The 26,806-nt window shown below is 41.2% G+C and overlaps 2 protein-coding genes and 1 non-coding gene across 8 annotated transcripts in view; all 3 read left to right on the plus strand.

Moving 5' to 3' along the window:
- The window catches only part of Chd8 (chromodomain helicase DNA binding protein 8), a 68,819-nt gene extending 56,165 nt beyond the window's left edge, over positions 1-12,654 (plus strand). For 5 of the 6 annotated variants that reach the window (XM_021652317.2, XM_021652321.2, XM_021652319.2 and 2 more), the window contains exons 28-38: positions 1,802-1,877; positions 2,535-2,589; positions 2,766-2,973; positions 4,166-4,374; positions 4,464-5,180; positions 5,389-5,540; positions 5,811-6,110; positions 7,966-8,079; positions 8,281-8,460; positions 8,851-8,967; positions 11,662-12,654. In XM_021652317.2, coding sequence (XP_021507992.1) covers positions 1,802-1,877; positions 2,535-2,589; positions 2,766-2,973; positions 4,166-4,374; positions 4,464-5,180; positions 5,389-5,540; positions 5,811-6,110; positions 7,966-8,079; positions 8,281-8,460; positions 8,851-8,967; positions 11,662-12,225 — 2,692 coding nt within the window. In that variant the 3' untranslated portion in view covers positions 12,226-12,654. The remainder of the gene's footprint in view (positions 1-1,801; positions 1,878-2,534; positions 2,590-2,765; positions 2,974-4,165; positions 4,375-4,463; positions 5,181-5,388; positions 5,541-5,810; positions 6,111-7,965; positions 8,080-8,280; positions 8,461-8,850; positions 8,968-11,661) is intronic. The other variant, XM_060391227.1, reaches the window with a different exon arrangement.
- On the plus strand, positions 159-268 carry LOC132656677 (small nucleolar RNA U6-53/MBII-28). Its single transcript, XR_009594392.1, has one exon. It is a non-coding gene; the product is annotated as a small nucleolar RNA U6-53/MBII-28 (small nucleolar RNA).
- A 123-nt stretch (positions 12,655-12,777) lies between the features above and the next one.
- Positions 12,778-26,806, plus strand: part of Supt16h (SPT16 homolog, facilitates chromatin remodeling subunit) — a 40,121-nt gene continuing 26,092 nt past the window's right edge. The window contains exon 1 of the mRNA XM_021652304.2: positions 12,778-13,715. Within this exon, the coding sequence (XP_021507979.1) occupies positions 13,650-13,715 (66 nt within the window). The 5' untranslated portion in view covers positions 12,778-13,649. The remainder of the gene's footprint in view (positions 13,716-26,806) is intronic.

Raw genomic sequence — 26,806 nt, forward strand, 5'->3', positions numbered from 1 at the left:
AGCAATAGTAACTGGGAAGATAAACTAATTCTTGAATAATAATAGACACCAGTTTTCAAAGGTTACTTATGTTGCAGAGCTTTAGACAGTTTTAGCCCTTACTTGCCATTTCTCCCATGGTATCTGACATAAAACTATTCGTTTTGCCTGAGTAGATGTCCCGATGATGAGTTGCCATGCTAATACTGAGTCACCAGGTAGGGCAGTGTTGCCCTGGTTTGGGTGCCAGTGAGTTTAACAAAACTTCTCATGTGGAGACCTGAGGGACATTGTGCAATGATGAGATTTGTTAAAGACTGTAAATATCTGCATGACCAAGACTGTTGATCACATCTTTACCAGGACCAAGAAAAGAAATATTTTCATTGCAAATCATTCTGTCACCCTTCTGCTCAAGAACAAAGTAGTGAAAATTAATACATTTTTTAAAATTATTAATAGGGCATGGAGGGGTGGAGAGGAGAGGTCTCTAACTAGACATAGTAACTGTAACTGGAGTTACTATTGCTCTGACGAAACACCATGACCAAAGCAACTTAGGGAGGAAAGGGTCTATTTCATTCACAGTTCCATTTAACAGTGCATCATCAAAAGCTCTTAGGGCAGGAACTCAAACAGTCCACACAGTGGACTGGGCCCTACCCCATCATCACTAGTTTTAAAAATACCCTACAAGCTTGCCTGCCGCCTGATCTTATAGAGGCATTTTCTCAATTGAGGTTTCTCCTCTTTGATATCTGTTCTGATGATTCAAGCTTATGTTAAGTTGACATAAAACTAACCAACACAGATGGCTCAGTAGTTAGGAGCACTTTCTGCTCTTTTGGATGACCCAGTTTTAATTTCTAGTACTCTCATGGCAGCTTTACAGTTGCCTGTAGCTTCAGTTCTAAGGGATTTGACATCCTTCCCAACAACAAGCACGCATATAGTGCGCAAACACACATTTAGGCACTCACACATACTCATAAACTAAATCTTTAAAAGAGGGAGGTGACTGGAGAGATTGCTCAGTGGTTAAGAGCACTGGCTGCCCTTCCAGAGGACCTGGATTCAGTTCCCAGCACCCACATGGCAGCTCTCAACTGTAATTCCAGTTCCAGAGGATCTGACACTCTTGTACCAGTGCACATAAAATAAAATAAATTATTGAAAGAAAACCACACAAACCATGCAAAATTAATAAATGGTAAATAGTGAAAGGGGGGGAAGTAATTAAACAATAAAGAAAGCACAGAACAGGGAAATATGGATCAAAGTGTTTGACTTCTTGCTAGTTGTGACAGCATTGTATCTATAATCCAGGTAGTCTGGAGGCTTAAAGCAGAAAGATTATATAAGTGTAAGGAACAAGTTTAACAAGATTTTATCCCAGAAAGTTAGGGCTGGAGAGAGGTGCTCAGATGCTAAGAGCATTGGCTGTTCTTCCCGAGGACCCACATGGCGGCTTACCGCCATCCATTACTACAGTCCTAGGCACACCTAGGCATGCCTCACACAGTGCATGCACACACTCGAGACACCAATACACATCAAACATTATTTTTTTAAATGGTTAAAGTGTTTCACTTTTCCAAGTCAGGCAATTTTGATACATACTTTGTCAACCTCTAATTATTCATTCCTTTGGAGAGGTTCATAACGTAACCACAGCCTGAAGCCTGGCCCCCACATTCCTGAAAGCATAAAATTAAAGAGTAGTCTTTGCTGAGTTGTATGTTTGGCCAGGTCTTCTAGTGATAGAATATATGTATTATTATGTTTTTTGTTTGTTTGTTTGTTTGTTTCTGGATAATTCTAGGATTGATTTTGATAAAGATTGTGAAGATCCTGAATATAAACCCCTCCAGGGTCCTCCAAAGGATCCAGATGATGAGGTAAGAAACTGTTTTGAGTCTAGCTTTTATCAGTTATCGTTATCCCATTCTCTGAATCTTGAAGTATATTATTCTAATTATGCTTGAATATGTTAGTTATGCTAATGTGTATATAGAAAATACATAAGCTATAAGAACGTAAACTATAAGGGCTGGGAAGATGGCTTAGTAGTTAAAAGGCACTGACTGCTGTTCTAGAGGACCCAGGTTAGATTCTCAGAACCCACAGGGTGCCTCAAAACTGTCTGTAACTCCAGTTCCAGAGGATATGACGCCCTCTTCTGGTCTCCACAGGCACCAGGCACACACTTGATGCACAGACTTAGATGAGTGTAAAAGTATTAATGACACAGATTATAGTGCCATCTCAGGGGCATGGCTAATATGGTTTGTGGAGGAGGTGGGACCCAAACTGGATGTTCACAGAGGTTATTTGGTGAATTCCTAAGTCCCAGAGTCTCATTCTTACTAAGAACTAACTGCTCAGGTTCTACTTGTTTTTTTTTTTTTTTCTTTGGTTGTGAGAGTTCCTTTCATTAGAAATTTTTCTTATCCCTTGATGCCCCGGAAGGACATACAGCAGAAAGTGATTTCAGAGTGCCAACTTGTCCCCTCTCACTCCCCTCTCCATCCTGTGGGGTGGATCTCCTTCTCTAGGGTGATCCCTTGATGATGATGGATGAGGAGATCTCAGTCACTGACGGAGATGAAGGTAAACTCCAGGTCAAACAATACATCTTTGTAAGGGTTAGGTTGGGGGAATCATTGGCTCTGAGTTTTACCCTGTCCTGGGATATCTAAAAGCCTTACATTTTCATGGGTGGAAATACAAGTATCATTTCCCCTCATCTTCCTACACTTCCTGTTCATTCTGCTTTGTTTCCACAGCCCAGGTGACTCAACAGCCAGGGCATTTATCCTGGCCTCCAGGCTCTGCCCTAACAGCTAGGCTTCGCCGCCTAGTAACGGCCTATCAGCGCAGCTACAAGAGAGAACAGATGAAGATAGAGGCTGCTGAACGAGGAGACCGGAGACGCCGACGTTGTGAAGCAGCCTTTAAGCTCAAAGAAATTGCAAGGCGGGAAAAACAACAACGGTATAATATAGCAAGAATTTGAACTAGGCTGTAATATTGTCATCAGCTGTCCTGAGATAGTATGTGAGGAAAGGTTTATGTGAAATTCCCTAGAGAAGGATCCTCTTGTCTGCCTTCATCTCTACTTAGTACTTCAGAATTTTGCTGTGGGCTAGGGATATAGCTCAGTGGTACAGCACTTATACCTTCCATGTTCAAAGACTCACATTTCAAACAAACAAACAAAAAAGTTTGTTTAGATTTAACAACAAAAAAGATAGGAATGTGTCCTGTGTAGATATTCTTTAAGATCTTCTCATTTTTTTTAAGTAATGCCTGTGTAAGTGAATGCCACTTGTTTGTAGTTACTCATGGAGGCCAGAAGAGGACATTAGATGCCCTGGAGCTGGAGTTTCAGGCATCAGTGAGCCACTCCATGTAGGTGCTGGAAACTGAATATTGGTCCTCTGCAGAGCAGCAAACATTCTTGACCGCTGAGTCTTCTCAGCATGCATGTTTTTTTGTTTTTTGTTTTAATTCAGTCATTCGGTCAGTCATTTGTTTATTTTTGAGGTGGGGATGTGGCCCGAGTTGGCCTGGAACTTACCATGTAGACCAGGCTGGCTTTGAACTCATAGAGATCTGCCTGCATCTGGCTCCCAAGTGCTGGGATTAGCAGTGCCCACTGCCATACCCAGGGGGGGGGAGAATTAATTTTAATATACTTGTAGGAATGATTGTTTTGCCTGCATGTATGTTTATGCATGACATATGTGCCTGGTACCCAGCAAGGTCAGATGTGGTGGCAAAACCCCAGGAACTGGAGTTATGGATGGTTGTAAGCCATTATGTAACTACTGAGAACCAAACCCAGATCCTCTACAAAAGCAACAAGTACTCTTAACCACTAAGCCATCTCTCCAGCCCTTTCTTACTCTTTTTTTTTTTAATGAAGCAAAGATGGAATTCATTATGAAAAGGATTTAGTATAGATGTAAACCCAGTGTCTGGTTGTGAAGGTGGATAGAGACATGATAGTGAAAGACAAGCTGTATAATCCTATCAGTGGCCTGCACTTCATAAGAGCATTGCCTAATGTGCGCAGGGTATGTTTGCCTGCATCATTTTCCCTTTTACTTGGTAATTCAAGTGTTCCAAATGCTCCTACAAAATAACCAGTTTTCCTGTGTTCTGATCACTCTTCCTGTCATAGATGGACAAGGCGTGAGCAAACAGATTTCTATCGGGTAGTGTCTACCTTTGGTGTAGAGTACGACCCTGACAGTATGCAGTTTCACTGGGACCGTTTCCGCACTTTTGCTCGCCTGGACAAAAAAACAGATGAAAGCCTTACCAAGTACTTCCATGGCTTTGTGGCCATGTGTCGACAAGTGTGCCGCCTTCCCCCAGCTGCTGGCGACGGTGAGATTGCTGAGTCTAGAGTAAATGGGGCTGTGTTGTTAGCAGATCAACCTGTGTTTAATTTCTTTTTTTACTTGTGTCTCTTGCAGAACCCCCAGACCCTAATCTATTCATTGAGCCCATCACTGAAGAGAGAGCCTCACGGACTCTCTACCGTATTGAGTTGCTTCGGCGCTTACGGGAACAAGTTTTATGCCACCCGCTTTTAGAAGATCGGTTGGCATTGTGTCAGCCTCCAGGTCTTGAATTGCCCAAATGGTGGGAACCTGTCCGTCATGATGGGGAGCTTCTACGAGGGGCAGCCCGCCATGGGGTGAGCCAAACAGACTGCAACATCATGCAGGACCCAGACTTCTCTTTTCTGGCTGCTCGCATGAATTATATGCAGAACCACCAGGCAGGAGCATCTGCTGCATCCCTGTCACGGTGTTCCACTCCACTGCTGCACCAGCAGTGTACCTCACGTACTGCCTCACCATCGCCCCTGCGCCCAGATGCTCCTGTTGAAAAGTCACCTGAGGAGACTGCTGTCCAGGTCCCCAATCTGGAGAGTCTGACTTTAAAGCTAGAGAATGAGGTGGTGGCTAGGAGCCGACTCACCCCCCAAGACTATGAAATGCGTGTAGCCTCTTCAGATACAGCCCCCCTGCCCCGGAGTGTTCCACCAGTCAAACTGGAGGATGAGGATGATTCAGACTCTGAGCTGGACTTGAGCAAGTTGTCACCATCGTCCTCTTCTTCTTCATCCTCATCCAGTTCCAGCTCCAGCACTGATGAAAGTGAGGACGAGAAGGAAGAGAAGTTAAGTGAGTGCATGTAACAGGGTGTGGGCCTTTCTCCGTTCCTTTGCTGCTCCTTCCCTTCTTTTTTAAATGCATCCTCTTGAGAGAGTTGAATTTTTATTTGATAAATTGTCGGGGTACGTCTGTTATTCGCTGGGCCTACTCCACATAATACCATTCCAATTTAACATTATTCTATCATCTTTTCTCACACATGTTGTATGATCTCTAGCTGCTGACCGAACCCGCCCAAAGCTCTATGATGAAGAGAGCCTTCTGTCCCTCACTATGTCCCAAGATGGATTTCCCAATGAAGATGGAGAACAAATGACCCCTGAGCTGCTGCTCCTGCAGGAAAGACAAAGAGCCTCTGAATGGCCCAAGGTACCACTCTCAAATCTACATATGCAGAGTCCAGAAACAGATGCAGTACTATCTAAAGGGAATTGGGTGATGGTGTTGATTCTTGTTTCTCCTCTGTTTAGCTGTAACTATGTTTTTAAGAAACTCTGTAGTTTATTTATGGATGTGATAGTATTAATTACCTCCTTTCTCTCTTTTCATTGTATCTGGTATAGTAATAATAGCATGGTTATGTCGCTGATTATTGCATAGTGTTCAGACTCTCCTGATGTTGTATTTTATGCCCTTCAGGATCGCGTTCTGATAAACCGCATTGACCTCGTCTGCCAGGCTGTACTCTCAGGGAAATGGCCTTCTAACCGTCGGAGCCAGGAAATGACAACAGGAATTTTGGGGCCAGGCAACCATTTATTAGACAGTCCCACTTTGACCCCAGGAGAATATGGAGACTCTCCCGTCCCCACACCACGAAGTAGCAGTGCAGCTTCCATGGTAGAGGAAGAACCATCTGCCGTCACCACAGCAGCAGCCCAGTTTACCAAGCTTCGCCGAGGCATGGATGAGAAGGAGTTTACAGTTCAGATCAAAGATGTAAGCTCAGCACTTAGGAGGTGGGACTTGTTGACCAGCTTCATTAATGGGCTAGCACTTGGAAAGCAGAAGCAGGTGGATCAGTGTGAATCAAGACTAGCCTGGGCTACTAATGAGTACCATCCTACATAGTAAGACTGTCTCCAAGGGGGCCTTTAATCCTAGTACTCTGGGAGGCAGAGGCAGCAGATGTCTCATGGGTTCAAAGCCAGCCTGGTCTACAGAGTGAGTTCTAGGACAGCCAGGGCTACACAGAGAAACTCTCTGTTTCAAAACAAAACGAACAATCAAAAAGGTACTAAACACATTTTGTTATCTAACTTTGAAAATCAGTGTACACAACAAGCCATTTAGGAAAAATCTTTGGAGTAAAGAAAGGATGAACCTTCTAAAAATGAAATTAATAGCCTATAATTAATAACCTATAAATTAATGATCTATAATTTATAGGTTATTTGGTAGGGGGTAACTAAACACAAAGCTTTTGGAAGGCTAAATTCTAGATTTGAGCTTGATTATTTAAAAGTGAAAACAGATTTGAAAATGCTGTTCAAATGACACCTGAGTATTTTGAGACATTAAAACAAACAAAATTCCTACTAGAATTGTTTTTATATGGATGTTTTTAATCTTCCTGTTTACCTATTCTTCTGAACCTTATTCAAAAAACTAAAAGTGTATTAAATTTGTATGTAGTAAGAACAGTAGGATTTTCTCATAATGACTTGTCATCCTGATGCTAGATAATAGTTTCATTAGAGTTGTAAAGCTACATTAGCTGTTGTGATTAGCTCTTCCACTGGGGGTGTAGCCCAGTCCCTACTGACAGATCAACAATACAAGGAAGTGGGCCAGACTGTAAGAGCCACAGGAACCTTTCTCTGAGATTGAGACTGAGGAATGTTAGAAGCTACACCTTGCTCTGGGAGGGGGTACACACCTTTAATCTCAGCACTTAGGAGGCAGAGGCAAGATTTCTGTGAATTCAAGACCACGCTGGTCCATAGAGGGGAGCTCCAGGACTATATATTTGTCAGTTCTCAAACTGTGGCTTGTGACATGTTTGTAGGTCAATGGCCCTTTTACAAGGGTTGCCTAAGACCACTGGAAACCAGATAATTACAGTTCATAACAATAGCAAAATTACAGTTAAGAAGTAGCAACAAAAATATATTTTTTGGGGGTCACCATAGTATGAGGAACTGTATTAAAGGGTTGCAGCAGTAGGAAGGCTGAGAGGCACTGATATAGAGAGACCTTGTGTCAGAAAAAAGAGAAAGGAAGGAGGGAGGAAAGAAAGAGAAAAAAAAGCGAATCTATACCATAAAATCTTACCAACATGACTACCTAAACATGAGCCAAACAAGGACAGCAGCAAATAGATATGCTAACATGGAATAAGGAAGACTCACAAGGCCTCAATCCTAGACAAAAGAACTGCAGACAATTAAAGATTGCTGAGAATGGGAGAAATTTTAGTCCTGAAAAACATACAAACAACATATATGCATGTAACAACAATTAATGAAAAATGAGGCCTTGAATTTGAAAGAGAATAAGGAAAAGTATATAGGAGAGTTTGGAAGGGGGAAATGATGTTAACATAATCTCAAAAATGAAAATAATTTTATAAAAGACTAAAAACAAAAACACCCTACCTATATGGGGGCTATTAGTTGAAGACATGAAATCTTTCTAAGGAAAAGGTTTCATTGTATATTGAATTTCTGTGCTTTGGTCAAACCGCCTATCATCTTATCATTGAGCTAGAGGATAACCATTAGCCAGAGTGCTCCAAAGTCTCATCTCTCCTTATTATAAGAACGTTTCATATGATGGGTGCTTGTCTTCATAGGAAGAAGGATTGAAGTTAACATTCCAGAAGCACAGATTGATGGCTAATGGTGTAATGGGAGATGGACATCCACTGTTCCATAAGAAGAAAGGGAACAGAAAAAAGCTAGTAGAGGTAAGTGGTAGAGAACTGCTTACCTCATGATTAAATTACCTTGTGACTAAATAAGGTCTTTGTATCATCAGTAATTGAAGCCAGTTGGGATTGAGGCACCAAAAGATTAAGTTTCCTCATAACTACCATTGGCCCTGCTTCCCTTCCCTCCCCACTCCAAAGAAATGTACATGCTCATGGGGGTGGATTCTGGGTTTGCAGCTGGAGGTGGAGTGCATGGAAGAGCCTAATCACCTTGATCTGGACCTGGAGACCCGGATCCCTGTCATCAATAAGGTGGATGGTACTTTGCTGGTGGGTGAGGAGGCCCCTCGCCGGGCGGAGCTGGAGATGTGGTTACAGGGTCATCCAGAGTTTGCTGTTGATCCCCGATTTCTAGCGGTGAGTGGCAGTTCCATCCAGCCAGATTTAAAGTCTCTTGGTATTTAAAGATGTATGAGATGAAAAAAGCATGCCATATTTTATACCGCTGTTCTACATCTGCAGAATAAGAATGGCAACACCAAGTCTTACTTTCTAGAAATATTCTGAGATTCAAAACACTAAATATCCAGGCACTTCTCAAACTAAGCGCTTAGAAAATACTACTGTCAGACTATATACCTCACCCAGTTTTGGGGAATAGAACCCTTGAATAGCAGTTTTCTACTCTTGACTAATGTTGATTTACAGAAGACAGGTTTATTGTCATATAGAAGGCAGTAGTACCTTAATAGTTAACCCAGAAAATTCCATTTCGGTAGGGTAACCAATTTTTTTTTTCTATTGCAGTATATGGAGGAACGTAGAAAACAGAAGTGGCAGAGATGTAAAAAAAATAATAAGGCAGGATTGAACTGTTTGGGAATGGAACCAGTACAGCCAGCCAACTCTAGAAATGGGAAAAAGGTGAGACTGTAGCACTTTATCATGCTGTCTGCCATATTCTAAGAGATTCCATGGTGATTGGCCCTTTTACCCTTTCCTCCCGGTATGTTTTATGTAAAATTACCTTCAGTTCATCAGAATACCGTTATTGATATATTCAGCTGTAGTACTTTTTTGCATTAGAAAGGCACATCAGGGTTTACCCTTGTCTTTTAACATAACTAAAGAACTTTTTGCAAATCCTTTACCCCTTGAAAAGTTGGGTGTTTTAAGCACAGAGTAGTGGTGCACACCTTTAATCACAGCACTTATGAGGCAGAAGCAGGCACATCTCTGTGAGTTCGAGACCATTCAGAGCTGCATAGTGAAACCCTGTCTAAAGAAAAGTGGATGTTTTGTAGTAAATACTAAAGATTAAACCTTAAGCTTACTAGACAAAATACTTTATCACTAAGTTACACCATCAGGTAAATAATCTTAAAAGTTTTATAGTTCCATATATTATAGGAGTAATTGGTAATCATGGATGCTACTTAAAAAAAATAGCCGTGGAGTTTCTTAACATACAGGAGATTGAGAATTAATATGTCAGTAATAGAAAAAGCACAGGAAATCACATTTTACTTTTGTTTATTTAATTTTTATCTTAAGTGTATGAGTGTTCGTCTTCATGTTTATCTGTGCACCATGTGCATGCTTGTGCCCTGAAAGTCAGAAGAGTGTGTCAGAAGAGAGTCTCTGGAACTGGAACAGACAGTTGTAAGCTGCTATGTGGATGCTGAGAACCCAGCCTGGGTCCTCAGGAAGAGCAGCCAGTGTTCTTAACCACTAAACCATCTTTCCAGTCCCCAAAACATAATTTTTTCCAAGTTAATACCAATTTTAGTCAACTAGACTATTTTATACCAAGCTTATGTACCATTTGGAAGATTGAGCATGTATCATTTCTTTTTTCTGCCAAAATATATTACTCTGGAAATTCCTCTTTATCATGCTACCTTATTCTTTATAGTTTGTATGTCTGTATGCATGTGTATAGCATATAGTGTATATACACTATACATGGTATGTATCATTTATAGTAGTATGTCATATTGACACTTTGGGCTGCTGGTAGAAGTGCTTGCTGATAAGCTAAGCTTGACAACCTGTTCTGTCCTCAGAGCACAGATAACAATGGAAGGAGAGAACCAACTCCAAAGTTGTCTGTCCTCTGACTTCCATGTATATGCTATGTCCATATACATCATAAATATATACATTATTAGTATTTATCATATTTATTATCATAAATATATATTAGTTCAAATTTATATTTTTCTAATTTCTTTTTTATGTTCATTGATGTATGAACTATGTGATGTATGTCTATGTGAGGGTGTCAGAAGCTCTGGAACTGGAGTTACAGATGGTTGTGAGCAGTAACTATCTCTCCAGTCCACATCTCACCCTACCAGCTCCCCCCCCCTTTGTTTTTTTAAAAGAAATAAATCTTACTACATTGTCCAGGCTAGGTCCAGACTCGTAGGCTATAGTGATCCTCCTCCCCTTGTCTCCTCAATTGCTGGGACTGTGGACATAGGCCTCCTTGCCAAATACAGTTCTTTAGCTCTTGGTGTAAAATTGGTAATGATTCTGGTGCTACATTATTTCTGAGGCCTGTAGTTGTCTAGGCATTATTGCAACTATATTTTGAAAGTCCATGCCGTAAGTGTTGAATGTTTGCTTTTCCAGGTCAAAAAAGTACGTTCCATGTCAGGTGTTAGGTTTCCATTTTAAGTCTTGGAATATCCAAAGATATAGGTTCCAATTGTTTGTGTTTAATGTTTAGTTCATCCCATATGATGCTTGGGCCAATAGCAAAGTAAAGGTACTAAGGTATTAGGTTCCAGCCTTACTGAATGCAATAACTATCTGGGGGGAAATGTTTAAAATTCAGCAAATATATACAATTTATTTTGTTGTAGAGGTTTATTTGTGTGTGCTTTCTTGTCTTTCCTTTTGTTTTTGAGACAGAGTCTCACTCAATAGGCAAAGCTGGCTTAGAAATAACTATATTGGCCAGGCCATGGTGTCACATACCTTTAATCCCAGCACCTAGGAGGCAGAGACAGGTAGATCTCTGTGAGTTTGAGGCCAGCATGTTTTACATGGCTACACAAAGAAATCCAGTCTCAAAAAAACAAACGAACGAAAGAAGTTTTTAATCAATGTGGAAATTTTTATTAAATTTGATAAGTTGCTCATAATCTTCTTGGATATCTTAAACTGACCCTGTTTCTTTGTCATAATTATAGAGGGTAATTGTAAATGTCTATATAGTCTCTGCACTTCACGTGACTACATAGATCATATCAACAAACTGCTGTCAGTGTACACTCAAGTACATTTTTATTTGCATGTTTTGATTGATTCTAACTCAAACCCCTTGCTAACAAAGGGGAAAGACATTTGTAAAATGGTTGGCTGCTCAAAAGTATGATGTCATGTGAAATGGAGGAAAAATCTTCCAGGTTAACATGGCTATCAATATCAAATTATTGATTTCAGTCTCAACCTCAGAGTGTTTCAGCCAGTTAAGTACAGTATTTCCTTACCCATTAAGCCAGTCAAGCCAAGCCTGACTATTGAGCAAGCATTTCTAAGCTAGGACACATGTGGTTTCTGGGTCAAGCCTCCATCTTTTTATTGTCTTCTTTTGTTCCTACCTCACAGGGTCACTATGCTGAAACTGCATTCAACCGGGTTTTACCAGGACCTATTGCACCAGAGAACAGCAAGAAACGTGTCCGTAGGACAAGACCAGACCTCTCTAAGATGATGGCCCTGATGCAGGGTGGAAGCACTGGGTCCCTGTCTCTGCATAACACCTACCAACACAGCACTAGTAACCTACAGTCTGTGTCGTCTCTGGGTCACAGCAGTGCCACTTCTGCATCTCTGCCTTTTATGCCGTTTGTGATGGGTGGTGCAGCAGCATCCCCTCATGTAGACTCCAGCACCATGCTTCATCATCACCACCACCATCCCCACCCCCACCATCATCACCATCACCATCCAGGCTTGAGAACCACTGGCTACCCTTCTTCACCAGCTACTACCACCTCTGGTACTGCCTTGCGGTTACCAACACTGCAACATGAGGACGATGATGAAGAGGAGGATGAAGATGATGATGATTTATCTCAGGGCTATGATAGCTCAGAAAGGGACTTCTCACTCATCGATGATCCTATGATGCCAGCCAACTCAGACTCCAGTGATGATGCTGATGACTGAAGCCACAGTATAGACCCCATTGTTGGGTGGCTGCTGGAATCTCTTACTCTGGCCCTTGGACGTTGGAAATGTGGGAGGGGCAGGGAACAATATGGGGAAACCCAAGACTTCAGGAGGTGAAAAGGAAAAGAAAAAAAGAAAAAAAAAAAAAACTTGTACATGATTGCTCCCGATTCTGAGAGGATTGGGTGGGCAGGGGAACTCCTAAAAAATAATAAATGACCACTTCCTCGTTTCTGGGGAAGCAAAGGAGCCTAGAGCAGCTGGTGTGCTCACCCCTCCCCAGACACCTCCATTAACCACAGACTATGTAGCGCTGGCCCTAGCCTCTGGCAGAGCCTGTTCCTGGCCAAACTGTGGAATACAGCTGGAGGGTCAGGAACTGTTACCTTCCTTCCCCTTGGCATTAATAAATTTAAGTTAATCCTTTTCCATTCTTCCCATGTTCTGTTTGCTCTAACACAATATAAGCACTAATTTTAGGCATGCTGGGTAATTTAAACATCATTTTCCTACAGTTCAATACTGTTACCACGAACAGGAAAGTCATTTGTACTCCTGTAAACGTATACAGAATCATGAATTGTCCCGTTTGCTTAAGCTAGGAAAATGATCCAAGGTAAAGAGATAAAATATTTTTAGTTGAACTCCACATTCTTAAATAAGGGACTTAAAGAACCACATACATATATTTTCTCAATTAACTGAGATAACTATCCTTGGGAAAAGCCAGAGAATAGTGTTGCTTTTTATGCAATACAACAAAGGCGTGGGCTGGCCGAAAGGATACCTTCATAACTTGGGTCTAGGTCTGGCAAAAACTACAGAGTTAGCAGCCCCTCGAGCCATTTGTTTCCTTCCATCCTACCAGCTCAGCTCTTAAAGGAAACCTGAACATTTATCTTTCTAGTCTGGCCATCCACGGAGCCTTATTCGCGACGGTGGGCTTGGTTCCGCTGGGCTGCAGTGGTTTGGTTTTGCACTCAACAGCCCTGCCCCAGGGCCGGGGACTCAAGCTTCCTTTGCGCCTGGTTGCACGCTGGTCCCGCTCTTTCTGCTCTCCTCCCACCTCCGCCCGCCGCCGGGAGCGCCCAGAGCTCGGAAAGTGGGCAGGTCACGTGACGGTAGCCCCTGGCGGCGGAGAGAGATTCCAAACCCGGCGAACCGTCTCTTCACTGTGTGTTCTGTTGACTATTTCACTTTTGCGTCCCTCTCTGTTGCTCTTCTACCCTACCGAGCGAGTTCTGCTTTTCTGTTGTTGTTGTTTTAATCTTCGACGTTTTAGGGACCCGGAAGCGGAAGAGGACGGCGTGCGGTCGGTACTTCCGGGTCACAGAGAGTGCGGGATTCCGGGCCGAGCGCGGGTCGCGGAGCTGGGACCTCGCGTGATTCTCGGAGCCCGACGGGAAGCGGCGTCCGGGGCTATGGCTGTGACTCTGGACAAAGACGCGTACTACCGGCGAGTTAAGAGACTGTACAGTAACTGGCGGGTAAGGAGGCCGGCGCCCCCGGGAGCCCCACATCCCATAATAGCCTGCTTCCCGGCGCCCTTTTCCCCTCGGCCAGGAATCTCGGGCTCCGCCGCGCTGCCGCCCGCCCCGGCAGCGTCCCGCTCGGCGCGCCTGCGGGCTCTGCACGCGCCCGGCCCGCCCCGCAGCCACACCGGCCCGCCCAGGTCCCGCCACAATTACCATTGCGGGAAGGAGGGGCGCGGAAGACGTGCCCGGAGCTCTTGGCGCTCTCCACTTGCGGGCCTCCGCTGGAGTTGAGAAATGGTGCTCCCGCGCTCCGCCGCTTCACGTTAGGCCCTGCGTGGGTAATAGACCCAGCTCCGAAAACCTGCGGGCTCTCGTAATAAGAATAAAATTGATAGGACGCCTCAAACCTGCTTTCCCATGTCGGCAGCGTACCTGGGCACGTGTTGAGGAAAGGGCTGTGCAAGTTCCAGGGCTTCTTCAAAGATGGGGCAGGTTTCCTGTTCTATAATCGCTCATAATTAAAAACTTGTGCGTCTTTTTGTCTTTTTTTTTTTTTTTTTTTTTTTTTTTTTTTTACTAGTAACTTGTTAACAAATGTTTGCTTGATTGCATACTATGTTGCTGTCTGAACAGTCTAGCATAGGTCTGGGCTCTGAACCTTGTGAGTGGGAGTAAATATAACCGGTAAAAAGGAACCCGAAAATGCCCTGATAAAATATCAACTCCGGTTTCAGTTTTGTAAACTGTCTTACTGATAGATCCTTTGCAGTCTGAGCTCGTGCCTATAATCCATGATTTTCGAAATAAGGCAGGAAAATAGCTAGTTTCAGGCCAGCCTGTGCTTCATAGTTAGACTATTATCAGTCAACTCGTGGCTAAGTAAATAAAATTGACCCTCTACTGAAAGTTGGTTGTTTATCTGTCTCTCATGAAAAATGCCTGTGTCTTTTAAGCAAGATGCACTACCTACTGAAAATAAAAAGATTCTCTGGCACATTTTACTAAAAGCCATACTGGATAAGTGGTGAACATTATTTTTTTATTGGCTAATGTTTTTAGATGACTTTATGGTCTCTATCGCAAAATAATTTGATTCAAAATAAATTTCTGGTACTAAGGATTGGTCCTGCCACCTCGTGGTTTATTCAGTGTCATTCAGCTCTAAAGAAAATCTAGAAAATATTTTCTAATGGTCACTGCATCGTGATATGGTATGCTGATAATCAGAAACCTTCTGTTTCCACCATCAACTCTGAAATAATACACTTTTTTAAAGGTTTTGTTGTGTTTTGGTTTTTGGGGGTTTTGTTTTTTAATACTTACGGTTGTTTTGCCTTCCTGTATGTTTGTGCACCCCTTGTATACATTGCCTGCAAAGGCCAGAAGAGGGAGTTGGATACCCTGAAACTGAAGTTACAGAAAGTTAATAGCTGCCATGTGGGTCCATGTGAACCCTGGTCCTCTGCAAGAGCAACCAATGATCTTAACCACTGAGCATCTCTCCAGCCCCTGAGCAAAATATACTCTTGGTGTTTTCTCTAGTCCCAGAGTTCATCAAGGTATTTCGTTTTAAGGCTGTTACAGATTTCTTAATTATAATTTTCATAACTTACATTCTAAGTCAAGCACAGCATTGCACACTTTTGAGTAGATATGCCTCACACATTAAGCCTTCATCTGAGTGTCATTGTTTGGTATTGGTATCTCTGGGCTTTGCTGAAGAAGCCCTCACACCTCGAGCATGGTACATAACTCTTTCAGTGGTAAGTTATTTGTGTAAGATTTATGCACATGATGTGCACTAAGTCAATCAGAATATCTCCTGCAGGGTCAGTGATGTGTGTGGTTATTGTCTAGAGAATAATGGTTTAAAATGAGATGTTCAGAATAGATGTGCTTCCCCCTCCCCCCCTCAAATGTTTTCAATCCAAAGTGAGTTGAATCTGCATATTAACTCATATTGATTCTAGTGTCATTTTGGACATGAGAAAATAGGCTCAACCAGAGATGAGGGGTATGTATAGTTCAATGGAGGAAAATACTTGCCTAATGTGTGAGGTTCTAGGTAAGTACTACAAAGCTTAAGAAAGAGAGAAAGAGAAAAATCAAGCAGGAGACCATAGTGCCTAAACCTTACTATTTTATCACCTTTTTTTAAAGTGTGTGGGTATGAGTACCATTCCTCACATGTAGAGGTCAGAGGACAACTTTGTAGAATCATTTCTCTTTAAATATGGATACCTTTATTTGAGTTCTGGGTGTTGAGCACAGCTTGCCAGACTTGCGTAGCAAGAACCTTCATCAACTGAGCCATCTCATCAATCCATTTTTCATAATTTTTTTTTAAGGTAAAATGGGAATACTTTAATACTTTTTCGGTTTTTGGTTTTTTGTTTGTTTGTTTGTTTTTTTGTTTTGTTTATGTTTCCAACCTTTTTTGTTTAATTTTTTTTTATTAATTACACTTTGTTTACTTTGTATCCCCCCTGTAGTTCCCTCCCTCCTCCCCTCCTAATCCCTCCCTTTCTCCTCATTTTTCATAATTCTTAAGGCATTTGATTCTAGTCCAGTCCTACCTTATGGGGGGGGACGATTCAAGACTGTGTGTGTGTAGCCTTAGCTGTCCTGAACTCGGTTTGTAGGCCACGTTGGCCTTGAACTCACAGATCCGCCTGCCTCTGCCTCCCTGAGTGCTGGGATTACAGGTGTGCACGGTGCCGGCTTCGGTCCTACCTTTCTTATTTTCAACATTCAAACTGCTAAAAAGTAAAAGGTTTTTAGTACCTGTCTTGTTTCTGTTATAGGAAATCCAAAGTGGTGGTGATAGATCATGAAAGTGGGTTATAGGTTCATCCTGCTGCTTTTCTCTTATGGGGTAACTATTCAGATATTTCCAGCCTATTCATTGTTGTGATTACTTTTAATCACTAAATTGATTTAAACTTATGCTTACTGAGGGATTGAACAAAAATCCTAGATTTCTGACAGTTTTGAGGCATAGGGGCCACTGTGTTCAGGCATCTCTACTAATGATTTGGGAATTGCTGTCTTAGAACAGACCTTGTCTAACCTCATGTGCTTTTTGTCTTGAAGAATTACATGAACTGCCAAAATTGCACCTGTTTACAAAAGAAATACTGATCCATTGCATTTGTTCATTTAGTTATTTGCCAGCTGTCATGATTGAGGTAATGGGAACTGTGGCCCCAAAAAGAAAGTGCATTGCAGTGAGAATTTGTAGTATCAGTTCTTTTGTGCTCTTTCTGGCTTTTGTTGAGATTTTATTATAGCTGTTCTTTTTTCTGAATTTTCTCTTAAGGATAAGCAGTTATTTTCATAGTTCCAGAAGTTTTTTTAAAATGTAGAGAGTTCCTGTATTACTTTTAGCAAACAGCGAGTTACTTTGATTTATCTCCATTTTTCTCTTTGTTTTCTGTTAAGGTCTCTGGCCTTAAATTTCCAGAGGTCCACCTGCCTCCCCAACCCAGAGCACTGTGATTAAAGCACTACTTCTGGTACCGACAGGTTTCTTATCAGTCTCATTCTAAAATTCTCAATTTCAGTTTTATTAATTTACTGTTTTAAGCCATGCTCCCCTTTTATATTGATTCCTCAGCCAAGTTGCTCTTTGAGCCTCTTGAATTATAGGATGTTTTTATGCCTGATTGCCTCTATCTTTTAACTCCAATGTTTGTTTTTATTTTTGTGTATGAGTGTTTTGCATACATGTATGTCTGTTTATTTGCCTGCTGAATGCATGCATTGCTGTACCCATGGTGGCCAAAAAGAGGCATCAGATGCTCTAGAACTGGAGTTTCAGACTGCTGTGAGCTACCGTGTGGGTACTAGGAACCAAACCTGTATCCTCTGCAAGAGCCACAAGCACTTTTTGGGGAATTGGGCCAGTTAAAGGCTCATGATTTTATTGTCTTCATAACAGTCGGCTTAGAACTGGGTCACTTAGTCTTTTTCTAGTCCCCTCCCAGGTCAGAATGCTTGCATCTCTTACTGGCCAGCCTCTCCTTAGGTCTGCACTTGGGCTCAGCACACTCAGTTCTCAGCACAATCTTCTTTGTAGTTTTAGCCTTTTTTAGTGGAAAATAGGCTTAGTCTGCTCACCATAGCCACTCTGCTCCCATCATAATACCATGTTCCCTGGGCAGGCAGAGAATCTTTGCCCTTCTTTTGCTGTGTCACTTTGTGGAGCCAGTGCTTGCTACATTTCTTGCAGAAAGTCTGGCAAGTTTTAGGAACAGTTTACCATGCCTTCATGAGCTGTATTAGCACAGAAAGTGCAACAACCACTAAGCCGTCCTCCAGCCACATGACTCTGGTTCGTGTTTTTGTTTTGAGAACATTTTATCCAAAAGTTTTTAAAAGCAGAGGAGGTAGGATATAAATTTCTTAAGACCTTTCATATATTAAATATTATTTTATATGATGTGATTATATGATTTACATGAGATTTATATGATTCTACCACTCTAAAAAAAATCTGATATGACTTTTTAAGGAAAAGCTCATTTGGGGACTCATGTTTTCCAGGGTTCTGGTCCATTGTCGCTTGGCCACTTTCCTTTTGGCATTACGACAAGTGAATGTATGCCAAAGCCAGAACACATGACCAAAGAGGCACCTTATCTCATGGCACCCAGAAAATGAAGAAAGAAGTAGGGATCAAATTTACAGTATCCCCTTGAAGAGCACCCCTTACCTGGCTTGCTTCCACTAGACCTACCTTCCAAAGTGTCAGGGAAGGGAAATCAAGCCTTTGGCATGGGGATTTTTAGGGAACATTCGATTTGTACTATTTATTTATCCTTGTTTTAAGTTATTTTTAAAAGATTTTATTTCTGTTTTATGTGTATATGTGAGTATCTGCATATATTTTGTATACCACTTATACAGAGGTCAGAAGTGAAGTTAAGATTTTCTGAAATGGAGGGACAGATGATTGTAAGCCATCAGATTGCTACTGGGAATTGGACTGCATTCTCTGAAAGAGCAGCCATTGCTCCTATTTGCTAAGCTATCTCTTCAATCCACTTTGGGTTAATTAAAGAATTCAGTGGTCCAATAAAATGGCTCAGTGGATAAGAGCATTCCTGAATAAGGCTGACAACCTGAATTCAATCCCCAGATCTTTTACCATAGAAGAAGAGAATAAACTCTGAAAAGTTGTCCTCTGATCTCCACTCATGTACCCCCTATGCACAGTATAATTATCGAACCAGTAAGACGGCTCAGTGAGGCACTCCTGTGCAGGAGTGGCTATACCAGAACTTAGTCCTCAGAAGCCACACGAAGGTAGAGGAGAAGCAACTCCACGGATTGTTTTCTGACCTCTTCGCATGTGCACCATGGCATACATACGCATACAATAAAATACAGAAATGAAAATCTTCAGTAAAGACCTTGCTCTGGGGTGCTGCTGTGGCTTATTTCAGGCCAGCCTGGGTTGGTAATACTTTGGTACTATGCTAAGGATTAGCTGGTTTTCCCCCCAATCTCTGTTGAGAACCCCACAGCTATTCAGGGCCTGAAGAAAATAATCCAAAGTGCTTAAGTTGGTAGCTTCAAAAAATTGAACTGTTGAGGAAACTATGCAGAATGTTTTGATGGCCACTGAAGTGTGCGTATGGTTTTATATTGGAGAGATCATTGGGAAGCATGACATTGTTGGCAATAATGTTTGAAGTCCAAATTTTAATATCTGATAATATTTGATGTATTGTTTGTATATTCTTAGACTGTGCTATCGGGGGTGGGGGGATTGATAGATAAAATTCCTAGGTTGAACAAGGCATGGTGACATACACCTTTGATCCCAGCACTAGAAGAGGCAAATGCAGGCAGATCTCTGAGTTCCGGGGCTGCATAGTGATCCTATCCTTAATATATGTACTTTTTCTTTTTTTTAATTTTCTGCTCAGAATTTTGAAGGTACCATTTTATCAGGCTTTCAGTATTACTTTTGAAAAGTATGGTATTCTGTTTCTAAACTTTAAAACTCTCTCTTCTTGTTTGAACTTTCATAATAGTATGTGTTCGAACAGGTCCCCTTTTCCTCTGCATTGATGTGTAGACCCTTTTCATATCAAATCCTCACCCTGTGATCCTGAAACTTGAGTTTCATTTGCAGTTACTACTTTGTTGCCTCACATCCCTGTCTAGTAATTTTATATATTTGTGTTAAAACTGCTATTTTATCTTTTAAATTTGTTTTTATTTTATGTGTATTGGTATTTTCCCTGTGTGTATGTCTCTGTGAGGTTGTCAGATCCTGGAGTTAGAGTTGTTAGCTGCCATGTGGGTGCTGGGAATTGAATCTAGGTCTTCTGAAAAGCAACCAGTGCTCTTTCCCAGTGAACTGTCACTCTAGCCCGGTATTTTATCTTTTCATTTTACTTTTTATTTGTCTTCTACTTCATCTTTCATTGAGTTGCTTTCTCCTTGTGTTGTTTCTTTCTAGCAGCTCTTGTCCTTATTCATACCTCCTGTGCTCACTACACACTACTGTGCTCATAACAGTTGTCAGTGCTGGACACAGAGGATAGTGCAGCTGAAGGTCCTGTTACTCAGTGACATTGTAGCTTTTGTTGTGCTGCAGCACAGTGCTTATATAATTCTACATGTTTGTGGTAATAATAAAAATATGTTTTATATAATATAACAAAAATAAATATCCAGATGATAGTGGAACACACATTTAATCCCAGAGCTCAGGATCAGAGGCAGGTGGATCTCTGTGAGTTTGAGGCCCACCTGGTCTACAGAGTGAGTTCCAGGACAGCCAGGGATACAGGAAGTTCCATCTCAAAAACCTAAATAAATAAATCCATATGTGCTGCTGGTTCTGCAGTTTTGTTTAGTAAAAGATACTGTTTGTATATTTGTTGTACTATGGTTTTTAGCATTGTTTTTGTGGCCTTGTTTTTTGTTTTGTTTTGTTTTTAATACAGGGACTCCTGGGAACTCAACAGCCATCCTCCTGCCTCCATATCCCAGAGTGCTGGGGTTAAATGCGAATGAGCTACCCCACCCAACTTTTGTACTTATTTTTAAATGTTGCCTAAAAGATGGGTCAACATTGGCTGCTCTTCCATAGGACCCAGTTTCGATTCCTGACATCCACATGACTACTCTCAGTGAACTGAGTCAAGTTCCAAGGGATCCAGTGCCCTCTTCTGTTCTTCATGGATACCAGGCACAAGCATTGTGCACAGACATAGAAACAAGCAAAAATACCCAAACATTTAAAAAATAAAATAAAACCTCCCTGTAGCCAAGCATGATAGCCCACACCTGTGATTCCAGGTCATATTCGTGTGGGTGTTTTGCCTACATATATGTCTGTATGCCGTGTGTATACCTAGTGCCTGAAGAGATCAAAAAAGAACATTGGCTCCCCCAGAACTGGTGTTACAGACAGTTGTGAGTTGTGGATGCTGAGAACTGAACCTTGTCCTCATAAAAAGCAACCACTGCTCTTAACTGAATTATCTCTCCAGCACCAGCACACTTAGAGCAACTATATTCAGTGTTTGACTTATACATACCCCTCGATTTGGAAAAATATACCATGATGTTTGTACAACAGTAACGTCAACTAGTGCTCATTTCTTATCACTTGTATCCTTCTTTATTTCTTTCTCTTTCAGAAACTTTTAGTGACAGATTTTCAGCTCTCTGTCTTCTTTGCTTCCTGTAGGCATGTTTGATATCTCTCAAGTTTTAGAGAAACCAAATGAAAGCCAAGCATGTTTGTGCGCACCTGTAATCCAGCACTTGGGAAGCTGAGGGTGGGGTGGGGGGTTATGAGCCACATAGGCTACATAGTGACACCAGTGACACCTTGTTTCAAAGTAAAAAAAAAAAAGCCTTAGAGTCTGTTCTCCACATTAAAAAAAAATAAGGCATTAAGCCTGACAGTGGTGGTGGATACCTTTAATCCCAACACTCAGGAGGCAGAGGCAGGTGGATCTGTTTGAGTTCCAGGACAGCCAAGGCTACAGCAGGAAACCCTGTCTTCGGCGTATCGGTAGGGGCCTTTAAGGGACTGAAAGTTGCATGAGGGGACTTCATCTGGAAAGGTTAAATGGGTTAGGATTATTCCATAGGATCTACCAGATGTCAGTGTTTAAGAGTTTTGGTTTTTCTGGATTCCATAAGAATGTTCAGAGTTGAGTATTTCTTATCTTGGCTTCTCGTATAACTTGTTAACAAGTATTATCTAGAATTATGCAGAATTTTCAGAATTATATCAGAATTTTCCTAGTAATTTAGAATATTTCTTCTATGCAGTCTATTATCTGAGTTGAGCATTTCCATGCACATTTAAAGCTTCAACAGGTGGTTTCTAAAAAAAAATTAAATTATTTTTGCAAAATGATTAGATCAGGGCTTCTGAGAATTAGAGATGTATCTGACTCTACAGCCCTGCTCTTACTACAGACCCCATTTCTCTCTGTCTCCTGGGACTCTGAGACCTCTTAGCATCTCTTCCCAGTAAGTGTGCTTGTCAGTCAGTTAGTACGGGAATAGCTAGCTCTGCTTGCTTAGTCATTTACTGCTGTTATTCTGGGAAAACTAGTGAACACTTTACATTAGTTTTAAGTAATACTGTGTATCAGTGTACTGTGTATAAGCAAAAAAGTATTTCACTTGTCAAAAATGAAAGTAATGTAAGTGCCAACAAATTATAGCAAGTGTTAGGGACCAGATCAAGCATATGCTTTTCTCATGTGACCAAAATTAAAAGAAAAATGGGAATCTGGGCATGGTGGCACACACCTTTAATCCCAGTACTGGAGAGGTAGGCAGATCTCTGAGTTTGAGGCCAGCCTGGTCTACAGAGTCCAGGACATCCCAGGCTGCACAGAAAAAACAAACAAAAAGTTCCTCAATCATTCCATAAAACATTATAAAGACCTAATATTAATATACACTAATATTTTTTGGTGTTTCATTCTTGTTTTTGGGTTGGGGCTTTTGTTTGTTTCAAAACAGGGTTTCTTTGTGTAGCCATGGCTGTTCTAGAACTCTGTAGACCATGCTGGATTCACAGCGATCCATCTCCTAAGTGCTGGGATTAAAGATTTTCACCACCCAGCATAATGGCTGATCTTGATATAACATTAGCATTCTGATTTGCACTGAGTTTTAGTTAAGGTCAATTTCAGAGCTGGGCAATGGTGGCACACTACTAAAAGCACATTAAATCTTGTAATTATCAGGATAACACTTCAGAAGATAAGGACTGAAGAGTGCAGAAAAACTAGGTCACAATTAAGTGGGTTTATGGTTTAAAACCCAAAAGTGGTCTGGTCTTAGGAGTGTTTCCCCAGTACACATACTGTCGAGAAATACAGAATACAGAACACACACCAACAACTTAATACCCTTACTTAGAATTGCTGAAAGAAATTACTCAGGATGCTGAGGTAGAGGCTCATGAGAGTCAAGGCCAGTCTTAGCTACATAGTGAAACCTTGTCTCTAAAGGAAATAAGTCCCTAATATTAATATCCAATCTGCTAAGGCTTGTTAGATACTCTTAAGTCTTCTGGCTAAAAACCAGAAACTCCTGTAAAGCTTTCTAAAGACTTTGTCTTCCTTACCTCTACTAAGAACTATGGTTTGTTAACAAGAAGAAAATGGTAGCTGAATAATAATGTCTGCCATTCTGTTATTCCTGTCTCTGCAAAAGTTTTAAGAGTGTGTGTGTTACACATGTGTGAGGCCAGAGGCTACTGTTGTATGTGATTCCTCAGGTGTTGTCTACTTTGGTTTTTGAGACAGGCTTTTGCGTCTACCCTGGAACATATTAGACCAGGTCCAAGAAATCCACCTAGCTTTTGATATAGGTCCTGGGATTCAAACATGGGCCCTCATGCTTGTGTAGCAAGGATTTTACTAAGCTATCTCTCCCCATTTATATCTTAAACTTAGTGTGTGTGGCTTTATTATATTTTTAACATTTTGTTAGTCATCAGGAAAATGAACATTGAAACCCTGTTCTAACTAGAATGTTCTTATCAAAAATACAGCATGTCAGCAAAAAGGGGGAGGAAAAGGAAGTCTCAGATATTGTTGGTAGGAATGTTAATTAGTGTGGCCATTATGCAGGATGGTATCAAGGTTTCTCAAAGGTTAAAGATCTCCCATTTGATGCTGCTATCCTTCCTGTAAGTTTATGTCTAAAGGAAATTAAGGCTGCATTTCATGGAAATATCTGCACTTGTGTTTGTTGCAGTACTGTTCACAACAGCCAAGCTATGCAGTCAAACTATTTGTCTATCAAGGGATGACTGCATACAAACAATATGGTACCTACACACACAAGTAATATTACCCAAGCACAGAGAATAAGCTGGGTATGGCAGTCCACACCTACAGCACTCAGTGGCTAGAGGCAGGAAGATAGTAAGTTAATGTCTGGCTTGAGCTACACAGCATCAACATCTCTTTAAAAGAAAATAAAGGGGCTAGAGAGATGTCCCAGTGATTAAGACTGCTTACTACTGTTTCAGAGAACTTAAGTTTGTTTTCCAACACCCACAAGTCAGGCAGCTTACACCTGCCTGTAACCAGCTCCAAGTAATCTAAATGTTTTTTAAAAAAAAATAATTAAATTCTGTCTGAGAATTATTTGAATTAACATGGTAAGAGAAATAAGCCATATATAGATAACATACTGCATGTTCTTTCATGTGGAGGCTTAAAAGTCCACCTGAATGATGAATGGTGGTAATTTTTGGTTCAGAAAGGCAGAAGGATAAGTATAAAGAGAAGTCGGATAATAGGTACCAGAACAGAAGGAATATGCTCTGGAGCCCTGCAACATGGTGGAATGTCAGTCAGAACACCTGTTATATATTTTAGAAAGATGTAAAAATAGAAGAGGTTAACAGCTCTGTGGGAAGCCTTAGTTGCCATTCTTCTCTTAGCGTGGAGCGTCCAAGAGTGGTTAGTAGTCAGAAGACTCCTGCATCTTGGTGTCAAACTACAAAGCTAACAGTATGATGTACTGGACAAGGGAGTCAGCACGGTTCAATGAGGAAGTCTCTCCAGCAACTGAATGTATTCATGCAAAGAGTTAAGTTGGACTTTTCCAAATACCATACGTAAAGATTATTTCAGAGTAAGGGGCTAGAAAGATGGCTGTGTAGTTAAGAGAACAGGCTGCTCTTGCAGAAGACCCGGATCCAATTCTTCACATTACTTAGCAGATCCCAACAGCCTGTAACTCGAGTTCCTGGGGATCTGATGCCCTCTTCAGATCATGCCTTCCATGGGCACCTGGTGTATGCACATATATTTATTCAGTCATAACACATACTCATAAAATAATGTAATAAAATTAAAAATAAAATAAAACATTTCAGAGTAAATCACATGTAAATGCAAGAACCAAAACTAAGCAGTAAAACTTTAAAATTTTAAATTTACTTTTATTTTTTTGTGGAGGGGAGATGGTGTATGTGCCATAGTGCATGTGGAGAGTCAGAGACAGCTTGGGGGCATCTAGCACACAAATTGTACCCATATATGCATGCAAGCAAAACACTCATACACATAAAGTAAATCTAAAAAAAAAAAAAATTTGGGCTGGAGAGACGGCTCAGAGGTTAGGAGCCCTGGCTGCTCTTCCAAAGGTCCTGAGTTCTATTCCCAGCGACCACATGGTGGCTCACAACCATCTCTAATGAGATCTGGTGCCCTCTGCTGGCATGCAGGCAGAACACTGTATATGTGGTAAATAAATTAAAAAAAATTTTTTACTAAAACCTTTGTAATTTAATAACATAATAAGTTGTATAATACTCTAAATAGGCCTTTCTCCCCAAAAAAAAGGTACAATTGAAAGATAAGCGTCATTAAGCGTCAGTGAAAATTAAATCAACAGCAGTAAGATACTTAACAAAATAATTTATACTTAACAGAAAGTGTGTGGGCCAAAAAGGAGGCTCAGTGGTTAAAGGTGCACTCACAGATAAGCTTGATGGCCTGAGTTCCATCCCCAGGGCCCATGCTGCAGGAGCAAACCTTTAAACAGTCTAGTAAAAAAAAAAAAAAAAACATAAAATAGCATAGTTACTGGAAAGCTCTCTGGTGGTTCCTCGGAAGGTTAGAGGTAGAGTTATCATATGAACGAGCAATTCCTCTCCTAAACGTTTACCCACAATAACTGTACAAACAAAACCTTGTACACAAATGATCATGGTCTCATTATTCGTAATAGGTCACAGTGGAAACAGTTTTCAGGGTGGCTCAGCAAGTAAAGGCTCTTGCTGCACGTACCTGGAGAACTGAGGTCAACCCCTGAGTCAAATGGTGGACCGCTCCTGAAAGCTGTCCTCCTAGTTCCACATGCATCCCGTGTATACTCCAGCCTGTACTTGCACACACACACAGTAAATAAAAGTTTTAAAGCAGGAATAACCTAAATGACTGGTTTAATAAAATGTATATCCACATAATGAAATATTTGGCTGTAAAGGTGGTGTGCCAAGGGACAAGGGAGATGGCTCTGTTCTCAAGGGAGAGTGCTTTCTGTAGAAGCGTGAGAACCTAAATTCAGATTCTTAGCCTCCAGGTAAAAGCCAGTGCATCCACATCACATGTGCCTGGATTAGTGAGCTCCAGATTAAGAGAGGAGGGCTCATAAGGTTGCACAGGTGGGTGGCAGAAAAGTAGGAGGATCTCTGTCAAAGTTTGAGACCAGCTTTGCCTACAGAGTTCCAGGTCAGGAACTTTGTGAGAGAGACCATGTCTCTAAAATAAACTAGGTTGAGAGCAGTTGAAGACAGCTAACATCTTGACCTCTGGCTTGCACACATGCCCAGTGAAATACTGATAATAACCAAAACACAGATGGACCTTGAAAGCATGTCTGTTAAATGAAAGAAATCACACACAAATGCTGAATACTAGTGCTATATGTAATATTACTACCAGAGTAGGCAGGTCATTAGAAACATATTACTAATTACCAAAAGCTGGAGAGGAAGCAAAGAGAAGTGAAAATAATTGCTAATTAATAAAAGGTTACTTTTGGAGTTAATGAAGGTATCCTGAGGTTTAATGGTAGTGATGATTGCA

Source organism: Meriones unguiculatus, chromosome 9 (assembly GCF_030254825.1).
Source record: "Meriones unguiculatus strain TT.TT164.6M chromosome 9, Bangor_MerUng_6.1, whole genome shotgun sequence".
Lineage (NCBI taxonomy): Eukaryota > Metazoa > Chordata > Mammalia > Rodentia > Muridae > Meriones > Meriones unguiculatus.